Genomic DNA, 18,181 nt, shown 5'->3' with positions numbered 1-18,181 from the left:
TACTGTATACTACTGAACTCTAAATTTTTATAATTATGATTTCAAACTTCCAGGATATCAGAAGAAAGTCCCACTTTTAATATTTTGATCTGATTAGGAAACTAGAACGGAAAATTGTACCATTTCTCATTATTTCAATATTCATACAGCTCATAAAATAAAATTCTATAGTGCTTCCTCATTTGTTCCACAGCTAAACTCAGATGACATATTACAAGCTTAGCAAAAAGCAAAATTCATTTGGTTGTTTTGTTTTAGAAAGTTCTGAGCAAACAGAACCACGATTGAGGTAGAGTAATGCTTTTGGAACTAACTTTGGTGGCTAAGACTCCAGACACATGCTATCAAATACATAATCATTAGCTATGTATCGATATTATGTATCTTAAATGTGGCTAGTCTGAATTAAGATGTGTAAATTAATAAATGGGATTTTGAAGTTAATACCAAAAAAAGTTAAATATCTTTTTAAAAATTTTTATGATAAAACTGTAAAATGATAATACTTGACTATATGGGAGGTAAATAATAACATTAAAATTGTTAAAGTACTATGATAATAAAAATATATTCAATTATATTAAAATGATACTTGAATATATTAGCTTAAATAAGACAAGTACTAAATCATTAAATTTTATTAAATTAGTATTAAATTTAAAAAATGGATTTCCCCTGATTTGTTTTAAATATATTTTTATTGATTTCAGAGAGGAAGGAAGAAGGAGAGACTGAAAACTTTTAAACTACATTTTTGGCTTCTATTATGTTTCTACTGGATAGTGCTGCTCTAAACCAGTGTTATTCCCACTTCTGACACTCATCACTAAGTTTGTTGAAGTGCACCCATCATTAGATCTCTTAGGGAAAGGGGAAGGCTATCTTGTTTTTCAGAGTCAATCATACCATAACTAAGAAATAAGCCATTCTTTGAGAGATACAATCAAGCTTAGGTGGGCCTGTTGCCTGTTCATAGAGAACTCCGTTTCCTTCCCATTAATTAGAAAGCATTGCTCACCTCTGTGGTTGGTATGGGGATTCCTGGGCCTGACATCCGGACAAGGTCTTCTGTCCTCCATGATTGAATCACTTGAATTCCTCCGAGATCACGTTCCTTTAAGTTATCTGGAAATCTGTGCAAATTAAGAGAAATTAGTGCCCTTGAAACACAGCATCTAGCAAAAAAAACCAGAAAAGCATTAAACCAATCCTTCTGTCTCCACATTGTAATTATTTGTTAACTAAGAGTAAAACACATTACGTTTGTTGTTAATCCTCTCCTGAGGATATTTTTCCATTGATTTTTAGAGAGAGTGGAAGGGAGAGACAAAGAGAGAGACACATCTATGAGAGAGACATACATCTCTGGGTTGCCTTCCTGATGGGAATTGAACCCGAGACCTTTCAGTCCTTGGGGCGACTCTCTAACCACTGAGACAAACCAGCTAGGACTAAACACAGATTTTAATCATGGGTACAGTGTTCAACTCTGTAAACACCCAGTTATGATATGAAAACATTAAATTCACAAGTTAGATGATTTCAAAGGCTCAAATTACCCCTCCCCCTTCTCGTTATCCTTGCACTTTCGGAAGGTGTCGTTAATTCCCATTCAAAACTACTGTTTGGTTTATTCCTTTAGCCCAATTACTTAACCAGTTGCTAGGTTTCAATTTCCTCTTCCACAAAGCAGATAAATATTGTTGCCAGGACAGAGAGAAGTACATTTTTGTTGAAGGCAAAAACCATGTATTTGTCACACTATTCAGCATGTGTTATATAGTAGCATTTGTTATATAGTAGCATTCTATAGCTCACAGTTCTCTACAGTCTGTAAATAAGTAGCGAGCAGTTAACCCTTACCCTTACTCTTTGGAATGCAGCCAAATTGGATCAAAAGAAAGAAAAAGATGTTTCCATAAACAGGAGGCTTAGCATCTACGGAATGTTTCCTCAACCAGCTAGAAAAATCTGCAGGACTCTTCTCCTCCTCTTCCTACCAAGATACATTTTAAGAGTGGTCCTATAAGAGGAAGAGGAAGCCCCTTTAAGGCAACTTCTCCACAGGATCGCGCACATCCTGTGGGGTGGGGCCAGGGGAAAAGTTGGTGGCTCAGAGTCGTCGGCAAGGGGGTTTTTAAGACCTCCTTTCTCACCGAGTTTTTAAACATTCACGGTTGAAAACTGTGAATAGATTCGGCACTCTATGAGGAGTAGCTTTTATCCTCATCAAAAAAAAAAAAAAAAAGAGTCCCTTTCCTTACGGCTGTCAATATTTTCGGTGATCTGCTTCCTCATACCAAACTTGGCTCTCATGACGCAGGTTCAATATTTAGAGTTTACTTTCAATTTCAAAATTTATCTGAGGGGAAAATTCTTTCTTTCTCTTGTTGAAAAAAAAAACTAAAATAGAAACTAGGAAATTTTCTGGGATAGAAGGAATGAAAAGAAAAGAAAAAAAATAAAAGGCAAGGGAGGAGGAGCAGAAAGAAACAGGAAATGCTATGAAAAAGGCAGACTAAAGTGTGTTTCTTTGGGAGTCCAGGCCTCAAGGGCAGGAAGAAGGAAATCAGCGATGGCCAGGCTGGTACAGGGATCAACTGATAGCGGGGTGATCAACAGGGCGGAGGAGAGAGGCTGAAACCAGGGGCCAGAGCGGGTTTGGGGGAGGCGGGGGGCGGTGTCTCCAGGGCCCGCGAGTTGAAGAAGGGATGGAGGAGCCACCCGGGGAGGGAGCCCCCCTCGTCCGGACGGGAATAGTATGGGTTCAGGGAGAGCCAGGGCTGTGTGGTGGGGAGATATGGGGCCTCAGGAAGAACGGGGGCGGGGGGGCTGAGCTCAGTTGGGGTGCTTGCTGAAGTGACGGGAGACCTGGAAACAGAGTCGGGGTGTACAGAGGTTGAGGGTCCTTTGTAGAAGATGTGGGGGGCGGGGAGGACGACGAACTTGGTGAGGACTGAGGAAGAGGAAGGAGGTGGGTAGGTAGAGATGGGGGTGGGAGGCAGAGGCGGCGATGGGGGGCACTGGGTGGGTAATGGAGGCGCTGGGGCAGAGGAGGTCACTGGGGGCCGACGTGGGGCTGAGGCGGGGGAGGGAGGTGGCAGGGAAGCTGAGGGGGGAACAGGGGCGCTGAGGAGAAGGGACAGGGACTCTGAGGTGGAAGATGGGGGCCCGGAGGAAAGTGATGGAAGTAACAGGTGCTGAGAAGGGAAACGGGGGGCGCCGGGGTCTGAGGAGGCGGCGGGGTGGCCGCGGCGGGCGCCGGGGGTCGCGAGGGGCGGGAGCGGCTGCGGGGCCGGGGCGCGGGTCAGGGGTCACTCACCCGGCTACAGCGCGTCCTCCCGCGGCCGCCGCCGCCGCCGCCGCCTAGTCTGCTCTGGAGTTCGGACCCTGCGACTCCGCCCGGCGCTGCGCTTTCGGTTTCCTTTCCTCACAAACACGGGGGGGAGGAAGGGGGAGGCCGGGCGGGCTGACGCGAGGACCGGAGGAGGAGGAGGAGGAGGAGGAGGAGGAGGGGCCCTGGCACTGCCCGCTCCCCCGCCCTCAGACGCGGCAGGGGCGGGCGGGCGTCGCCTCAGCTCCCCGCCACGCCTGGGGCGGGCGCGGGGGGGAGGAGACTGCGGGGGGCGGGCTCGCCGTGCACACGTCCTTCGTAAGCCTCGGCCGGCCCCGAAAGCCGGGCGAACCCCGGAGCAGCTGGATGCGTGTGAGGCGCGACATGGCGGCGAGGCCGACGCGCCCGGGCGGCCCAGTGTGTAAGGGAAGGGGGCGGAGCTAGAGCGGCCCGGACTACCATCAGGTCTAGTTGGAGACTACATTTCCCGCGCTGCCCCGGGAAACCGGAAGCGACGCGGTGCCAGTGCGCAGGCGCAAAAGGGCCCCTTCTGGTTATATAAAGGAGGTCCTGGGACCGGCTCGTTCTTTTGCATTCACCTCGCCTTACCTCTATCGTGTTCCGTCCCATGCGTCATCATCATCTGATGTCATCCCGCCTCGGGATCTCGGGGTTATTGCTGTGTGTGGTGAGTTGAGATCTACTGTTTTCCCTTCTACATCTTCGTTCCTCCCTTTCTCTTCCCGTCTCCCCTGCCCGTGCGTGGCTCCTCTTGCTCTGATCCTAATAGGCCTAGGGCCGTGGGTGAGATCTCTAAGAGTTGGGAAGACCCACGCACGGACCTGAGGAGTCCTTGGCTGGTGAAAATGATGACTTTACTTTTTTCCCCATCTAATCGACCATGTTGATTTTCTTTGAATACTTGCCAGTTGGTTCTGATACACCGGCCTCAAAGGGCCCGGCCATGTTCCTTTTCTACTGTGGGAAGATGGCGGCTGATGCCTTTTCTTTGTTGTCTCGCAGATGAGCGTGATCCAAAGGTACAGAATGGATCTTGAAAGAAAGGGCCCTTTCCGGGCCTCCAAAGGAACCCCGTATAGACATCGAGAACCTTTGGCCTCTTGACCTCTGGGGTAAGCATGTGTCCCCTGGCCTACTGTAGGAACCACGTGCTCTCGGGAACTGCTAGCGGAACTGGGAAATTAATTAACCAAAGCTAATTTGTATTAAGCATGTATTAGTAGGTATTCTTTAAAGTGCTCAAGATGCTTTATTATAATCCTCAGGAATGTAATTATAAGACCTGTGTTGATGAAGAAACATTGAAGAGAAATAATCTTCCAAAGTGGAATAAGTTGTGGTAAACCTCTAGACTAGAGCATTTGAGTTTGAGCCAAACGTGCCAGCAAGATCTCAGTAGATTGAGATTAGCAAATTTTGCGGCTTTATAAATGAGCAGTGATTTTCAATCTTTTCTATCTGTGACACACAAACTGGTTCCTAAAGTTTTGTGGCACACTAAACATATATATTTATATATTTTTTGACTTAACAAAATAGGTGTACTTTTGATTCAGTCACACAGAACAACTATTGTTATAGCTACAAGAATAGCCCATAGAGATGGTATTTGGGTAACAAGCTAACAATGAGCGGGTTTTTTTTTTAAGTATTGAGTTTTGAGAGTGGGAAGTTGGCTGCCTCCTGCATGCCCCCTAGTGGGGATTCACTCTGTAACGTGGTCCTATACCCTGTTTAGGAATCAACCAATTCCCGTGTGCCTAACTTTTTTTTTTTAACATTGATATTTTACAGAGAAGGAGAGAGATAGCTAGAAATGTTGATGAGAGAAACATCAATCAGCTGCCTCTTGCACACCCCCTACCGGAATCGAACCCGGGACCCTTCAGTCCGCTGACCGACCCTCTACCACTGAGCTAAACCGGTTTTGGCCCATGTGCCTAACTCTTTGAACTTAGGATTGATGCCCCTAAGGGCAGGACTTTTTGGGAGATGTGTCATTAAAATGTAAGATCCTGACAAGACACTTTGTCAAAAGCTGACTTTCCAGCTGCACAGGTCTGTTATCAAATTATATTCTCAGAAGGCAGGGCTGTTTGTCTTGAGTGCAGAAGTATACCAACAAAATATTTCTGATTCAGGACTTTGTGGTAGGGGTGTCGAACTCAATCAGAGAAGGGGCCAAAATCTAAAATCCAGCCTAAATCGCGGGCCGAATGGTTTACTGAACAGTCATAAACTGACAGCGGAGTGCAGTGATGACAGCGCGGTGCGGGCCACATTGCAAGGCCTGGCGGGCTGGATTTGGCCCGCGGGCCTTGTGTTTGACATATGTGATGTATAGAGTTCCAGAGCTTTATACCGGCATATATGATGACTGATCTTTTTTCCCCGGCAGATCGACCGTGGTGATACAGCTTCTCTAAGCCAGTTTCTCTGATATGCCAGTTTGAGCGCCTCTTCCATCCCCCACGTCCTTAGACATTTCATTGATCGGAGGCCGTTATGTTTTGTTTTCCCCAGGTTTACTGTTGGCAGACAGCAAGATAAATCCAGGATTGTGGAAATGATGAAGTGGTGCACATTTCTCCTCTAAGTGCCCATGCCCACGTGGCTGAATGGGCACAGAATCCGGATAATGGAGGAGGTAGTAACTGCTTTCCTTTTGAATGTGAGGCTATCCCCTTTGCTCTTTTCTATGGCTCAACTGTGGTCATTGCAGCTGATGACATAACTTTTTTCCCCATCAGATCGACCGTGTTGATCTAACTAAACTATTTGCCAGTTTTTTGTCTGATGCATTGGCCCAAGAACTTCTAGCCCAGTTTTCCAGACCATGTTTCTATATGTGGGTTTTTGTTTTGAAGTGGAGATTGGGCTCTATAGGGTGTTTTTTGTTTTTCTCTTAGCACATCCAGGTCATTTATCTTTACTTCATCTTTTAACTTTATGCAGGTCAGGAACCCTGTGTGTGCCATTGGTCAGAAAGAATGATTTTAGTCGGAACTTCCCCTTGGCTTGGTTAAGTTTGTCCAGTAGTAGCAGGTAAGGTTTCTGCAAATGGTTGGTGTCAACTCTAATAAATAATGACTTTTATATGTGCTAGTGTTCAGGAGTGTTGAGTTTGCTCACAGAACACCCCTTTATCCTTTATCAATGATCACTCATTAAATGTTTGCTGTCTGCAGTTTTTGCCATTTGAAAGTTACTTTCTTTTTTCTTTTTCTTTTTTTTTTTTTAATATATTTTATTGATTTTGTACAGAGAGGAAGGGAGAGAGGTAGAGAGAGAGGTAGAGAGCCAGAAACATCCATGAGAGAGTCATCGATCAGCTGCCTCTTGCACACCCCCTACTGGGGATATGCCTGCAACCAAGGCACATGCCCTTGACCGGAATCGAACCCGGGACCCTTCAGTCCCCAAGCCGACGCTCTATCCATTGAGCCAAACCGGTCCCTGCTGAAGGTTACTTTCTTAACCTTTAATCCATTTCCTGAGTAATGCATTGGTGCCTCTCCCCCTAGAATCAACAAAAACCTTTTGGTATGTTGGATTTGTCTCAGGTGCAGAATAGACAAGTCATCTCAATAGAGGGAATTGAATTACCTAATTGTAATCTCTTTTCTTTCCAGTTTCTGGCCTGGCCCATGGAGGTGAAATACAAGGCCTCTTGGAAAAGACTGATCATGTATTTTCCTGATAAAGCCTAATAAATTTTGTATGCTTCCTATCTGGAAAAGGAAAATAAAGTTTCTAAAATCAAAATGCTCTTGGATTTGGTTATTGGGGATTAAGAAACACTGACCAAATCTATAATTTTCAAACATTGGAGTTTTTAGTATTGATAGAAAAATTATCTGTAAAATGGGTATGAGATCTGAGAATGCTTAGTGTAGCACTTGGTATGGGGTAAGTGTTCAATTAGTAATTGTCCCTGGTCTTTATAGAGGAATGAACTGGTTACATGGGATAAATTGATGCATCCCAAAGACATTACCTTGAGGGAAGAAGCCAGTCTCAAAAGCTTGCATGCTCTTATTTACCTTGACATTCTGGGAAAAGACAGCTTGATGGGGAACATGATCAGAGATTGCCAGAAGTTCTGCTAGGGGGCAAAAGTGTAAAGTAATAGCATGACTATTTTTTTGGTGTTAGGTAGTCACATTTTGTTTTTAAATATTGATTTTTTTTTAAATTTATTTTTTGAAATATAATTGATTTTGTACAGAGAGAGTTAGAAACATCGATGAGAGTCATCAATCAGCTGCCTCTTGCACACCCCCTACTGGGGATATGCCCGCAACCAAGGTACACATGCCCTTGACCGGAATCGAACCTGGGACCCTTCAGTCCCCAAGCCGACGCTCTATCCATTGAGCCAAACCGGTCTCGGCTATTTTATTTTTTGCAGAGAGGAAGGGAGAGGGATAGAGTTAGACATCAATCAGCTGCCTCTTGCACACTCCCTACTGGGTATGTGCCCACAACCAAGATACATGCCCTTGACGAGGATTGAACCTGGGATCTGCAGGCTATGCATATGTTGAAATTCATAGACATGAAGAAGTAAATTGTATAGTAACTAAGAGGTATGGCACTAGCTGGTTTGGCACAGTGAATAGTGTCAGCCTGCACACTGAAGGGTCCCAGGTTCTATGCCAGTCAAGGGCATGTGCCTGGGTGCAGGTTTGATCCCCAGTAGGGGTCAGGCAGCCAAATCAATGATTCTCAAACATCTCCAAAGTCAAAGATATTTTTTAAAAGTATTGATTTGGCCCTATAACTGGTTTGGTTCAGTGGATAGAGCGTTGGCCTGCGGACTTGAGGATCCCAGGTTCAGATTCCAGTCAAGGGCATGTACTGTGATTGCAGGCACATCCTAGTAGGGGGTGTGCAGGAGACAGCTGAGGTTTCTCAAATGTTTCTAACTGCCTCTCCCTTTCTGTAAAAAAATCAAAATATATTTTAAAAGTATTTAGTTGAATCAGGTTTGGCTTTGGATTCTGGCTCTACTGCTTATTAGCCATGTGACTAGTGATTCACATTTCTGACCCTCATTTGCTTCAGGGAGCTGGGGAGGTAGTGCCCACCTGATGGGTATATTAGCTTCTCAAATGCTATATTTTGGATTTAAAATTGTTTTCTCTAGGCTTTGGAGGGATGCTTCCACACTCAGATTAGGAAGGGGGGAGATTGGAGCCTGGCAGGCTTTTTAGATCCTGCCACCAGAGCTGGGATCTACAGCAGGGGAGCCTGAGAAGGGGCCAGTTGCCCAGGCCTGGATCGTGGGGTGCTGACAATTATGCAACAAAAAACATTTACCTCCCATCCTTTCAATCTAACATCCCAGTAATAAATTTTCACTTTCCCACATTCCCTTAGGTCTGTAGTGAGGCATTACTACCAGCATGGCCAGGGCTTCCCATTTTAAAAGGAAGCCAGAAATCCTTCAAATATTGGCAATTGATTCCAAGTTTATAACCTAAAGACCGAGCAACTCATGTATGGGCCTTACATGGCCCCTAGTCCAGTTTGAGAGCTCTATTTCTTGTCACTTCTGGGTCACAAAACACGATGCCCAGTTGAGTGGCTTTCTCATTGTTTATCTCCTCTCCTAAAATCAATGGAAAAAATATCCAAAAAATAAAGCAGAAAATAAGGTTGGTGAGGATGTAGGGAAATTGGGGCCCTTGTGGACTCTTGGTAGAATGTAAATGGCTTAGCAACTATGAGAAATGGTATGGCAGGTCCTTAAAAATTAGAAGACCCAGCCAGTGTGGCTCAGTGGTTGAATGTTGACCCAGGAACCAAGAGGTCATGGTTAAAATGCCCAGTTAGGGCACATGCCTGGGTTGGGGGCCCAAACCCTAGTATGAGATAGGAGGCAGCCAATTGGTGTTTCTATTTCTCTCTCTTATTCTCTTGGAAAAATCAACAAAAATATTTTTTAAAAAATTAAAAATGGAACTCCCATGTGATCCAGCAATTTCACTTCTTGGTATTTACCCAAAGGAATTGAAAGGGTCTCAAAGAGGTAGCTATACACCCATATTCATAACTGTTATTCACAATAGCGAAAAGGTGGAAGCAGTCTAAATATCCATCAACATGAACAGATTAAACAAAAGGTGATCTATACATACAACAATATTATTTTCAACCTTAAAAAGGGAGGAAAATCTTAACACGTGCTAAAAGGTGGATAGCCTTGAAGATACCCTTAAAATAAGCCAGTCCCCAAAAGACAAAGTATGGTTCCATTTATATGAGAAATCCAGAGTAGTCAAACTCAGAAACAAAGTTAAAAAAAAGAAAAGAAAGGAACAGAAAGTAGAAAGTGGTTGTGCACCCCCTCCCCCCTCCTGAGAGTTGTTCAATGGGTATAGAGTTTCAGTTTTACAAGATGAGAAAATTCTGGAGATTGGTTGCATAACTTAAAGCTACTGAACTATAAACAAAATGGTAAAGATAGTACATTTTATATTGTGTGTATTTTTATCACAATTTTAAAAAACATTCGAGGCAACAATAAACTGGTAATATGGAATGAGCAATAACCACCACAGTGTTAACATAAAAATAACTTTCTGTGACACACAGACATGAAAGAATTTCACTCAAGGAACTTGTCTTAGAGCTGGTCCCCTCTTAATGAGGCTATTAACTTATGACTCTTCAGGAAGAAAAGTATTTGCCTCGCCTGTTTATGTTTTAAGGTATATTTGGTAACTTTTAGACATCACCTGCCAGAGATATAAGAGCTGTTGGAAATTATTTTGCCCCTCTACTCTAGCCTCATTTTATATATTCAGGAAACTGAGTCCCAGAGAGAGAGCTTGACTTGTCCAAGAACACATGGTATATTCCTCCGGATACCTGGTTCAGGGACCTTTCTCATTGAGGAATAATGAAGAACGCTCCAGCAATGCCAGAGAGGACTTATCATTAAATTATATTATTTTTGGCCCTGGCTGGGTAGCTCAGTTGGTTAGAATGTAATCTTGATAAGCCAAGGTTGTGGGTTCAATCCCCAGTCGGCATGTACAAGAGTCAACTAATGAATGCATGAATGAGTGGAACAGCAATTGACCTCTCTCTCTCTCTCTCTTTCTTTCTCTCTCTCTCTCTCTCTCTCTCTCTCTCTCTCTCTCTCTCTCTCTCTCTCTCTCTCTCTCTCATATCAATAAAAAGTTAAAAGTAAAGAATATGTAATTTATCAAAAAAGTTTCCATTTTAAGATAAAATGGCTTTCAGGAAAAATTTGAAAGATATAAATAAAACTTGTTTATGTAATTAAAAAAATGATTCTTGCAGTCTATCAAGGTGCACATAAAAACATTGAATGTTTCAGAACATAAAATAATATATGGCTGTTGTGAAAAATATGTAAAATTTAGAAAAGAAAACAGAACTAATATTAAAATAATAAGACTTTCCAGCTAGGAAAAGTCACAGGAAATGCTGTGGGACCCGGAGTGTTGCTAAGAAGGGAAAGGATATTTGAGTCAGTCCCCCAACTCCCACCCCCGCCCCAAATACTAATCTCATTCGGATTGGCATCCCATCCTGGGAACAATCACTTCCCAACTGTGAGACCTTAGAAAATCATGTAATTTTTTCTTGCCTCAGTTTTCTTACCTGTAAAACGGAACCCATTAAAAAAAGTCTCACTGGATAGCTGCAGAAATGCAGAATGAAAAATACCTGGCATGAAAGTCAATAAAGATGCTCAGAAAAAAAAACAAAACAAAAAACCTGTCCTATGGACAAACAATAGCCACCAACGATATTAGCAAAATAGGGGAATGAGTGGAGTTGGCACTTTAATGTCAAGCTCATTTAATTTAACCATGGTGCTGCCACTAGGGCTTTTATTTCTTAATCTAGAAAAAGTTGAGTTCTCTTCCTCTTTCAGATCCATTTAAAATAATTGTGTGTTTTTTTCTGCTGCCTCCCTTCTCCCTTTTAAATCTTCTTCCATATGCTGAGTCCCTAATTAAGCAAATGCAAACCTAGGTGGAGAAGTTCTCCCAAATGAAACATCTTCTAATTTGCTGATTATTACTGGAAAAGCTGGGCAGTGATGGACCTCAGCTGAAGTCAGAGAAAAGCCTCCACCTAATATTATTTGTCCAACCAATATATTATCTGATGCCAAATCCTAAGCTCTTAAAAACTCTTTTGATGCAGAAGAGTTTGGGTGAGATGCATCTAACCCAAAAAAGATGCTAAAGAAACCATCCCTACAGGAGCACTGGATTATTTATTTATTTATTTATTTATTTATTATTTTTAGCACTGGATTGTTTAAATGATTTTCACGAGGCCTCCTGGTGGGGCATGCTGATACACACCAAAGTCAGCCCTGTAGAGTCATCTGGACAACTCTTAAAATTACCAGTAGATAAAAATTGGCTAAGTGTTTACCTGAAGGTGGGCTGGAGTGTAGACCTTGAAGCAGGGTGACCTTGGTTTTAGTACTGAAGGTCCCATGTCCTGGAAAAATCCCTTATTCCTGGGCACTCTACCTTGAAGGGTCAAGAGTGAACTTTCTGAGATGCTATATAAATGGTCTCTGTGCTGGTTACATGAGTGTAAAAAATACCAAGCTGTCCATCTAAAGTTAGTGTGCTTTATTAAATACATGTTATACTGTAAAAAAAAAATACTGCTGTCCAGATCATATTCCAGATCAATTGAATCAAAATATCAGAGGATCCTAGGCATTGGCATCAGAAAAAAACTCCCCAGCAGCTTCTAATGTCCAGCCAGGATTGAGAATGAATGTATTCAAATCACCAGAATTCTTGTTGAAATGAAGACTCTGGTTCAAGAAGCTGGGTGGGGTCTGAGATTCAGCATTTCCAACGAGCTCCCCCAGGGCTGCTGCTGCTGCACCATGCTCTGCGTGGTAGTGAGGGTTAAGCTCTAACAAGATTTGCCTTGCAGCATTACTAGTAATAGCCACGTTATATAAGCAACCTAAATGTCCATCAATAGATAAACAGATAAAGAAGATGTGGTTTACATATACAATGGAATATTAGTCAACAATAAAAAAGAATGAAATCTTGCCATTTACAATAATATAGAAGGACCTAGAGGGCATTATGCTGAGTGAAATAAGAGAAAGACAAATACTGTATGCTCTCACATGTGGAATCTAAAAAAACAAAAATGAAAAAACATAAAACAGGAACAGATTCATAGATCTAGAGAACCAGTTGATGGTTGCCAAAGGGGAGGGGCAGGGGGAATGGGAATAGTAAAAAATAGATAAATATAAAAAATAATATAAAATTTTAAAAAGAACCTACATGTTGCCAATTATTATTTTTTTAAAAAATATTTTTTATTCCAGAGAGGAAGGGGAGGGGGAGAGATAGAAACATCAATGATGAAAAAGAAGTATTGATCGGCTGCTTCTTGCACATCCCACACAGGGGATCAAGCCTGCAACCCAGGCATGTGCCCTTGACCAGAATTGAACTTAGGACCCTTCAATCCACAGGCCGATGCTCTATCCACTGAGCGAAACTGGCTAGGGCACCAAGTTCATTCTTAACACCAAAAAGTTTAAGTTCAAGTGAATCTCCCATTTCAGTTACTTATGGTTCCTCACATAAGCAGGCACCACCTTCCACTGAATTAGGCATCAGAAAAATTTACCGTCTGAGCATGGGGAGGTGGCACTCCTCTGAGACATCTTGGTGCTGTTTTCAAGGAAGAAAGAAGGTTGTGGGGAGAGGTGGATGGGCTGTAGGGTAGCCAACTCCTGAGGCACTCAAGGAACCAATGGTTAGGGTGAGGTTAGGAAAAATAAGAGCACACACACGGGCAACCACACCACACAGAAGCTCAGACAGCTCTTCCCAACCCCTTGACGTGCCAAGAGGTCCACTGCCTTGAGTCTTGGGCCTAGCCAAGTCAAGACTGAGGACCCCAGTCTGGACTCGGCTTGCTTGTCCTAAAGTCACCCAGGAAATAGCCCCTCTGGAGAAGCCAAGTGTGCCTTCCAGAGGTGCCCTGTCCCTTGGCCCTGGAGATGCCCTGGAGGCTGATAAGGGGCTGCCAGCTGGTTTAATTACCCAGATGGGAAGTTGGCAGGGGGAGTCCAGTCTTGGGCAGAGATTAATGAGCCCATTATCTTCCTGGGCAATCATCCCCTGACTGTGGGCCCCAGTCTGGAATGTAGACATAAGGTGTAAATAAAGTCCCTGTTCCGAAGGAGCACAGTTGTCATTGTCTCCGGATGGGAATTTGCCCCAGAAATCCTTGGCTCCAATCCAGGAGGTGTCTTTGTTGGGCAGAGTAACCTGGTCTGTTTGGGGGCGTGTGACAGAGCTCCTGAGGGCTGGGCAGAGGCTGGGGGGCAAAAAAAGTATTGTGCTTTCTCTTAAACTCGAAAGTAATGTATGGTTGTAAATAATTTAAACTAGGGCCGAAACCGATTTGGCTCAGTGGATAGAGCGTCGGCCTGCGGACTGAGAGGTCCCAGGTTCAATTCCGGTCAAGGGCATGTACCTTGGCTGCGGGCACATCTCCAGTAGGGGGTGTGCAAGAGGCGGCTGATCGATGATTCTCTCTCATCGATGTTTCTAACTTTCTATCCCTCTCTCTTCCTCGCTGTAAAAAATCAATAAAATATATTTAAAAAAATAATTTAAACTAGGAAGCTGCATGTAACGTAACAGGTGATAGTTCCTGCCCTGCTTTCTACTCCCTGTTAGCAGTTTGGTGTATATTCTTCCAAACGTGTCTTTTTTGTTGATTTTTTTCCTCTTGATTCATTTTTTCAAACTGTATTGAGGTATAATTGAAGTACATCATATGGAACATATTTAAGGTGTATCATTAGATTAGTTTTGACATATGTATACATGCTTTAAACCTTTACCACAATTACGATAATCATCACCTCCAAATCCATCATCCACCCCTGACCCCTTTTGGAATTCCCTCTTTCCTTCCTTCCCACCACTGACCTATTTCTGTCACTATAAATTAGTTTTGCCTCAACTGGTTTGGCTCAGTGGCTAGCTAGAGTCTCAGCCTGCAGACTCAAGGGTCCCAGGTCAAGGGCATGTACCTAGGTTGCAGGCACGTCCCCAAGTGGGGGTGTGCTGGAGGCAGCTGATGGATGTTTCTTTCTCATCAATGTTTCAAACTCTCTATCCCTCTCCCTTCCTCTCTGTAAGAAAATCAATAAAATGTATTTTAAAAAATAAATTAGTTTATACTTTCTCTAATGTATATAAATGGAATTGTACAGTATGTACTCATATTTTGTGTGTGGGCGATGTCTCAGGTATCAATAATTTGTTCTTTTTTATTACTTTGTAGTATCCCTTTGAATGGAGGGACCACGATTTGTTTATCCATTCACTTATTAATGAGCTTTTTAGGTTGTCTCTAGTTTCTAGTGATTGCAAATGAAGCTGTTGGGAAATGTGTGTGTCTAAGTCTCCGTGGGACAAATGTGTTAGTTTTTCTCGGGTAAATGCCTAGGCGTGGATTAGCTGGGTCATGTCATATTGTAGGTCTGTGTTTAACTTTTGAGAAACTGGTTTGCCACATTGTGTATCCCTCCCACCAGCGAATGAGAGTTCCTGTCGCTCCACATTCTCGCCAACACTTGTGATCAGCCTTTCTAATTTTAGGCACTCTAATGGCTGTATAGTGGTATCTCATTGTGATTTGAATTCTTATTTTTCTAGACTAATGATATTGGGTATCATTTCATGTGCAATTATTAGCTATCCATATAAATTCTTTTGTGAAGTTCTTGAGAGCAGGGGGTGGGAGGTGGTTTTAGAGCTGCTAACGCTGTATTCTCTGTGAGACACACAAGGAGAGATATTGAGTAGCAGTTAGAGATCAAAGTCAGATGTAAATTTGAGAGTTGTCAGCATATAGGTATTTAGACTGTCTGAGATCACACAGGGGGAGAAGGGACCCAAGTATGAGTTTGAGGGCACTTCATTAATTTGAAGCCAGAAGTTGAGGAAGACTCAAAGAGACTAAGGCGTGGCTGGCCTCCAAAGATGGCCCATCAAGAACCATACCCTTGCCCCCGCTGGTTTATCTCAGTGGATAGAGTGTTGGCCTTGAGACTGAAGGGTCCCAGGTTCGCTTTTGGTCAAGTGCACAAGCCTGGGTTGTGGGCTCAATTTCCAGTGGGGGATATGTAGGAGGCAACTGATCGATGATTCTCTCTCATCATTGATGTTTCTATCTCTCTCTCCCTCTTCCTTCCTCTCTGAAATCAATAAAAAATATATATTTTTAAAAAAGAACCATACACTTGAGTAGCTCCTCCCACCTTCATTCTGGGTTGGTCCTGTGTACCCAATAGAATGCAGCAACAGAAGTGGCATGCGTGATTTCTGAGCTAGGTCCTAAGAAGCCCTACAGCTTTCACCTTGACGTTTGGAACACTGCTCTGGGATAAGCCAGATACGTTTGATGAATATGTTTGATGACTCTGAGATGCTATGATGTGAGGAAGCCCAACCTAGTCATGTGGAAAGACTATATGGAGAGAACGAGATGGCCAGCAGGTCCCCGGTTGTTCCAGCCATCTCAGTTGGGGCAGCAGATAGGATGTCCAGCCCGATGAAGCCTTGAGATGACATCAGCCTCAGCTGCTTTCTGCCTGCAACTGCATGAGAGAGTCCCAAGCAAGAACCACCAGCTGAGCCCAGTCAACCCATAAGACTATGAGGGATAATAATAAGTCATTGTTTAAACCTCTAAGTTCTGGGGTGGTTAATTAGGCAGCAATACATATCAGAGACAGACCTGAACGGTGAAGGGAGACTGACCTGCATCCTTCTGTCCCCACCCAGAGTACAGTGCCCTGCAGCCCAGACCATCAGAGAAAGGGGTGCCCAACCTCAGCTGGACAGCGCTCTGTATTCTGACGGGCCTCCCTCTCCCTGCTAAGAGGAGAATAAGCTCTTTGTGCCCACGGTTGTGGCATCTGCCAAGAGCCCTACAGCCCCCAGGGCCTTTACAAAAGAATAGCAAGGGAAGTTTTTCTGGGAACTGGGTCACCAGTTATTTTGAAGGCCTCAAACCTGGACTAACAGAGAGAAACCAGTTAAAGGAGGCTGGAAACTACAGGAGGCTGCTGGACCTTGTCATGGGGATTGCTCAGGGACATGTCCTGGTCAGGAGTGGCTGTCTGCCCATACTTGGCCCTTACATTGATAGAGTCTCTCTCTCTCTCTCGTTCTCTCTCTCTCTCTCTCTCTTTCTCTCTCTCTCTCTCTCCCTCTTCTTTCTCTCTTCTTTATTCTTTCTTGGTAGTTAAAACATTGGTAAATCAAATATATAGATCCTCTATCTTTTTACTCTTTCTTCTTCTTTTACTTACAAAAATACTAGAGGTTCGGTGCATAAATTCATGCATGGGTGGGTTCCCGCAGCCTGGTAGCCATCAGGGCCGATTGGGGTGGCTGGTGGGGGGAGGGACCGTGGGAGGTTGGCTATGGGAGTGCACTGACCACCAGGGGACAGCTCCTGCATTGAACATCTTCCCTGGTGGTTAGTGTGCCCCATAGTGGCCGGTTGACCAGTTGTTCAGTCGTTCAGTGGCTTAGGCTTTTATATATTGGGTCGGCAGCTAAGTAATTGCGGGTTTCACACATATATGGCTTCAGTTGAATTTTTAGGTTTGCAGACTTAGTACAAATGTAAAACACATTTTGTTATTTGATAGTTGGCTATTCAGCTGTTAATCAGTAAAAAAAGTTTTTTGATCTGTTTTGTAGTTTTCGTTTGGCGTTCGTTGAAAAATGGAATAGCAAAAGGAACATTTTCGTCATATTTTGCTTTTTTATTTCCTCAAAGGGAAAAACGCATCGCAAGCTCATAAAAAGTTATGTGCTGTTTATGGTGACGAAGCCTTAAAAGAACGGCAGTGTCAAAATTGGTTTGCCAAATTTCGTTCTGGTGATTTTTCACTCAAAGATGAAAAACGCTCTGGTCGTCCAGTTGAAGTTGATGACGCCCTAATCAAAGCAATAATCAATTCGGACTGTCACAGTACAACACGTGAGATTGCAGAGAAGCTTCATGTATCACATACATGCATTGAAAATCACTTAAAACAACTTGGCTATGTTCAAAAACTCGATACATGGGTTCCTCACGAACTGAAAGAATCACAGTTAACGCAACGCATTAGCAGCTGCGATTTGCTAAAGAAACGTAATGAAAATGATCCATTTTTAAAACGACTGATAACTGGTGATGAAAAATGGGTTGTTTACAACAATATCAAGCGGAAAAGATCGTGGAGCAGGCCAGGTGAACCAACTCAAACAACATCAAAAGCTGATATTCATCAAAAGAAGGTTTTGTTATCAGTTTGGTGGGATTACAAAGGAATTGTCTACTTTGAACTCTTACCACCCAACCGAACGATCAATTCTGATGTCTACATTGAACAACTAACGAAATTAAACAATGCAGTTGAAGAAAAGCGGCCCGAATTGACAAAACGAAAAGGTGTTGTATTCCATCATGACAATGCAAGGCCACACACATCTTTGGTCACTCGGCAAAAATTAATGGAGCTTGGTTGGGATGTTTTGCCACATCCACCATATAGTCCTGACCTTGCACCATCTGATTACTTTTTGTTTCGATCTTTACAAAACTCCTTGAATGGTAAAAATTTCAATAATGATGTCAAATCATACCTGATTCAGTTTTTTGCTAATAAAAACCAGAAGTTTTTTGAACGTGGGATTATGATGCTGCCTGAAAGATGGCAAAAGGTCATTGATAAAAATGGGCAATACATTACAGAATAAAGTT

The 18,181-nt window shown here is 43.2% G+C and overlaps 1 protein-coding gene across 2 annotated transcripts in view; it reads right to left on the bottom strand.

The window, feature by feature from the left end:
• ZNFX1 (zinc finger NFX1-type containing 1) overlaps positions 1-3,803 on the bottom strand; it is a 28,199-nt gene extending 24,396 nt beyond the window's left edge. Inside the window, exons 1-2 of one of the 2 annotated variants that reach the window (XM_084887082.1) lie at positions 3,323-3,803; positions 1,019-1,133 (exon numbers count right to left, since the gene is read on the bottom strand). In XM_084887082.1, the coding sequence (XP_084743208.1) occupies positions 1,019-1,079 (61 nt within the window). In that variant the 5' untranslated portion in view covers positions 1,080-1,133; positions 3,323-3,803. Of the gene's footprint in view, positions 1-1,018; positions 1,134-1,863; positions 2,019-3,322 lie in introns of those variants that run through there. The other variant, XM_084887083.1, reaches the window with a different exon arrangement.
• Positions 3,804-18,181: the final 14,378 nt, after the last annotated feature.

Source organism: Pipistrellus hanaki (assembly GCF_964339955.1).
Source record: "Pipistrellus hanaki genome assembly, chromosome: 6".
Lineage (NCBI taxonomy): Eukaryota > Metazoa > Chordata > Mammalia > Chiroptera > Vespertilionidae > Pipistrellus > Pipistrellus hanaki.
This window is presented reverse-complemented; position numbering and strand designations above follow the sequence as displayed.